This window comes from Miscanthus floridulus, chromosome 14 (assembly GCF_019320115.1).
Source record: "Miscanthus floridulus cultivar M001 chromosome 14, ASM1932011v1, whole genome shotgun sequence".
Classification (NCBI taxonomy): Eukaryota; Viridiplantae; Streptophyta; class Magnoliopsida; order Poales; family Poaceae; genus Miscanthus; species Miscanthus floridulus.
Window position 1 is genome coordinate 16746636 of NC_089593.1, and position 3426 is coordinate 16750061.

General features: G+C 44.2%; 1 protein-coding gene across 1 annotated transcript; it reads left to right on the plus strand.

Moving 5' to 3' along the window:
- Positions 1–280: 280 nt before the first annotated feature.
- LOC136505985 (protein LITTLE ZIPPER 3-like) lies at positions 281–553 on the plus strand. The gene has a single exon (XM_066501110.1). It carries the CDS (start codon positions 281–283, stop codon positions 551–553), a length of 273 nt encoding a protein of 90 aa, XP_066357207.1.
- The last annotated feature ends 2873 nt before the right edge of the window (positions 554–3426 follow it).

Below are 3426 nucleotides of genomic sequence, written 5' to 3' on the forward strand. Positions count from 1 at the left end.
ACAGATCGATCGAGCTCTTCTTGCTCAAGCCTCCTTCCACACATATCATCATCATCTGCCTTTGAAGCTTGAAGGCCAACCGATCGACCGCTTCAGACACTTCAGAGAGAGGTGACGTCCTCTCGCTTGCATCCAAAAGCTAGTGTTAGCTGTCGTCTCTTGTTCCGTTGCTTTAATTTGTCTGCTCAACCGCTGTTCATGGATCGATGCTTCTTCTCTTTGCATACATACAGATACAGGTAGTTTTGGGTGCAGATCGAGCGCAGGGATCGACCGATCGATGGAGCGCGCGGAGAACGAGCGGCTGCGGAGGATGGCGCAGGGGAAGTGCCTGGAGAACCTGCTCATCATGCAGGAGAACGAGGGGATGCGGAGGAAGGCGCAGCAGCTGGACCAGGAGAACAAGGCCCTCCTCGCCGAGCTCAAGCAGCGCCAGCAGCAGCAGCACCAGGGTGCCGCCGGCCCTTCCGGCTCCGTCTCCGGTTCTGGTTCTGCCGCCGCCGCCAACCTCAAGGCGAAGGCGACCGGCGGCAAGCAGCAGCAGCCCAAGTGAAGAAGCAGACACTAGCCACTGCTCGGTCGTGCATGCACGCATGCAAGCTTGTCATTCTTATCTGTAAATAAGTACTAGTACTAGTAGTGTAGCAGGCAGGTAGTAGCTGGTTACTTAGCAGTGAGTGGAGTGGATGTCGTAGTAGAACCAATGAGAAGCTAGATGGTGAGAACGAAGCCAGCCAGCCAGCAGTGGCAGCATTTTGTGCTATGTATGTATGCAGCAGTGCAGTACTTAGCTTGTCAGTCAGCAATTCATCATCGTTCAGCTTATCTTCCACGATGCTTATGCTTCGATGCCGTGCGTCATTTCCAGCACTTCATTCTCCATATATATCGCGCATTCTCCTCTGTTTAATTAGTTATTATATAGTTTATATATAGAAGAAAATAAGGAGATATGTCAATACATCAGGTTGTATATAAATTGTGAATCAACTTCGAGTAGATGGCTCCCTTTTTCAAAATGTGAAACGGGAACTGCTTGCTTTTCCCCCCTTCCTTTGGTGAACATGGGGTACGATACGAGAGCTCCAACCTGAAATTTTAGATTGATGATGCCCGGGAGAACGGGCCAATAAACTAGGCTAGGTAGAGCGGATGAGATCAAACAGGTCCATGACCAGAGCCTCGCGCGTAGAGGTTTGGGCTTCATTTCATAAGAAGGCTTGGGCTTCATTCCATAAGAAGTCCACAGTAGACCATGCCTAATATGGGCCCCACGTAGATGAATAAGCTTAGGCCTAGCATTAAATTCAGCCCATCGATCATCTCGAACACATATGTGCCCACATGTGTCGATTATGTGATGAGTGATTGTCGGGAGATGATCAAGCTTACGTGGCTGACTTGTGCCCATGTGTGTCGATTGGTGATGAGTGATTGTCAGGAAATGATCAAGCTTTGGTTGAGTTTGGAGAGACTAACCATGGCGTGAGTGTGTTGTTGTGCAACGTGTCTCTTGGCTTGTCAACAGGTGTGGAGCACAGAGACGATTGACGGATATGGAGAATGTCAAGTAAGGTTGTGCCGTGCCGATAGAGTGGTGAAGGATGGACGAGAGGCTTGGACCGAGGGCCGAGAGACTAACCGTTGGTGGTTAACACCTGGGGACACCGACAAGCAAGTGTATATGTGGAGGAGTAGACCAAGTCAAGACAGCGGTTGGCCGGGGTGCGAAGGACTTGGTGATCGGGTGGTCGAGGACGAACGGTGACACGTCTTGAGATCCTGGAGGAGGCGTAGAGGATACGCTTCTCCAGCTAGGTTTGGTGGTTTGGACCTCAAAACCACAGGCGGACGGTTTTGCTAGGTTTGGGCCTCAAAACCTAGGATAAAGTTCAGGATGGACTTTGGGGCAGCACATGACATCATTGCGACGCTTGCTTCGAGGTGAAGCAAAGCCATGAAGAGCTCGTGGCCGTCAGATGCACCGATCAAAAGATGAACCATTTTGCCCCTAGGTTAAGTGGTTTAGCAAAATATCTAAGGGCAAGTTTAGGGATTGTGTAATAGCTTTACAAATAAAAGGGAGGGCTGCCCCACCAACCTATCTCTCTAGCTTTTGTAACGTAGAAACATCATGAAATTATTTACAGTCTGTTCGCTTGCTCGTATACGATCGTGGATTATAAGTTAGAATAGTATTTTTCTCTCACACCAAACCAGCCAGCAGTAAATAATCCATGATCGTTTACGATGAAACGAACAGGCTTTTAGAGTCTGTTTAAACCTCTATAAAGCTGACCTCAACTCTGGAATTGAATACATACGTTGTAATGTAGAATTGGCATTGCACGTATTCCCCAAATTACGAAGACCAGCATTGTGTCCCTAGAAAGCAGAAATGCGAGCTAATTTTAGAGAAGCTAAATAATATCAAAACAAGTAAAATATATATTATTTATCAAAAAAATTCACTTAGAGACTTAAATAATCCAAACCATAAAATTTAAGTTAGGAGAATCTTACTTTCTTAACTTCCAAATTTGATTGTTTTTTATTAATAGAATATAAAGTTTTCACTTCCATAGTTGGTTACTCAGAATCACTTAAATATTGAACGCACATCGACCCACTATCCACGTAACCATATGATTCATGAGCCCACGACAGCAACTATCGAATCCCCATGATTCGTCTCTCCATGGGAGAAATGGACGTGACTACCAAGGCCTCGTTTAGTTGGCGATTTTTTTTAGAAAATAGTATTATAGCAATTTCGTTATTATTTGGCAATTAGTGTCCTATCATAGTCTAATTAGGTTTAAAAGATTTGTCTCGTAAATTTCGTCTAAACTGTATAATTAGTTTTATTTTTTATTTATATTTAATGCTTCATGCATACGTCCAAAGATTCAATGTGATAGAGAATCTTGAAAAATTTTGCAAAATGAAGTGAAACTAAACGGTACCCAAGCCATTATGGAGGTTTGTAAGAGACTGCTCCCAGAACACCCACGACAGGACACTGAAGTGACATTGTTGGATAATAGTGTGGCACGACTAAGAGGGTGTTTGGATCCCGTGACTAAAATTTAGGAGGTGTCATATGAGAGTGTCGCATAGGGTATTCGGATATTAATAAAAAAAATAAATTACAGAATCCGTTAGTAATCCATGAGACGAATTTATTAAGCCTAATCAATCCGTCATTAGCATATGTTTACTGTAGCACCACATTGTCAAATCATGAACTAATTAGACTTAAAAGATTCGTCTCGTAAATTAGTCACAAACTGTGTAATTAGTTTCGTAATTAATCTATATTTAATACTCCATACATGTATCAACCATTCGATGGAACAACGACTAAAGTTTAGAAGAAGGAACCAAACATCCCCTAAGACAGGCTGTGCTCCCAGAACAGCCACG

Coding starts and splice junctions, on each gene's coding strand:
- LOC136505985 (XM_066501110.1), top strand. CDS start 281: ATGGAGCGCGCGGAGAACGAGCGGCTGCGGAGGATGGCGCAGGGGAAG.